Raw genomic sequence first — 1,070 nt, 5'->3', positions numbered from 1 at the left:
TGTGTGTGTGTGTGTGTGTGTGTGTGTGTGTGTGTGTGTGTGTGTGTGTGTGTGTGTGTGTGTGCGCGTGTTGTGGAGAGGGAGGCCTTCACGTGGTGGCACTGATATAACTGGTGTGTGTGTGTGTGTGTGTGTGTGTGTGTGTGTGTGTGTGTGTGTGTGTGTGTGTGTGTGTGTGTGTGTGTGTGTGTGTAAAATGTTGCTTAACCTAGTTTATCTAGCAGAGCGGACCCGTCGATCACAGGTATGCAATGGTTCTGTGGGGCCATCTTACAGTTACAGTACAGTCACAGTGTAGGGATCCACGCCCCCTTGTGGTAGACAGCATCAGGATCGAACCAGGGCCCTTCCCACGGGGAGGCAAAGGGAAATATGAGCTTGACTCCCGGATGGACGCCGCAGATGCACTTAGGCTTCTCGTCTTATACTACCGTTTAAACCTAGAAAAAAATATCTGCTTATCTTACCTGCTGACTTCCTGCTTCTTGGAGTAGTTCCCCCCCTGCTGACCCCCGCTGGAGGTCTGCACTCAGCTCCCCCCCTCCCCCCTGCTGCTGTTCCTGCTCCTGTTGCTGTCCCGTCGCCATGGTCAGCAGTAACAGCAGCAGACAGGCGGTGAGGTGCTGAAAAAAGGAAGAGCTTATAAAAGAGACAGAGAGACAGAAAGATAGAGACAGAGTAAAACAGAATTACAAGAAAATTATGCGGTTTTGTGTGTGTGTGTGTGTGTGTGTGTGTGTGTGTGTGTGTGTGTGTGTGTGTGTGTGTGTGTGTGTGTGTGTGTTTCTATGTAACTTTCATGTGACTATCGGCCATCCACTCTAACTTGACCTAAAATTGCCATCCCTTCATCTTGAATGCTGAGTAGTAGTAGTAGTTGTTCCCTAGGCAGTCTGGCCGAACAGCCCCGAGTCCCTAAGGAAGGCCATGGCCGAGACCGGGCTTCCCAAAGAGCTCTCAGAGAGTGTATGTTGTGTTGTTGGCGTAGGTGATTGTGTGCAATGCAGTCTTGCATAATGTGCTTAATAGTACCGGTGCAGGTATACTTTGGGGAGAGAACAGGAAACTTT

At 50.0% G+C, this 1,070-nt stretch overlaps 1 protein-coding gene across 1 annotated transcript in view; it reads right to left on the bottom strand.

Annotated features, from left to right (window-relative positions):
• LOC145396387 (uncharacterized) overlaps positions 1 to 587 on the bottom strand; it is a 6,980-nt gene extending 6,393 nt beyond the window's left edge. The window contains exon 1 of the mRNA XM_080269779.1: positions 468 to 587. Within this exon, the coding sequence (XP_080125905.1) occupies positions 468 to 587 (120 nt within the window). The remainder of the gene's footprint in view (positions 1 to 467) is intronic.
• Positions 588 to 1,070: the final 483 nt, after the last annotated feature.

Source organism: Coenobita brevimanus, chromosome 37 (genome assembly GCF_032717465.1).
Source record: "Coenobita brevimanus isolate Jiangsu-jjx chromosome 37, ASM3271746v2, whole genome shotgun sequence".
Taxonomy (NCBI): domain Eukaryota; kingdom Metazoa; phylum Arthropoda; class Malacostraca; order Decapoda; family Coenobitidae; genus Coenobita; species Coenobita brevimanus.
This window is presented reverse-complemented; position numbering and strand designations above follow the sequence as displayed.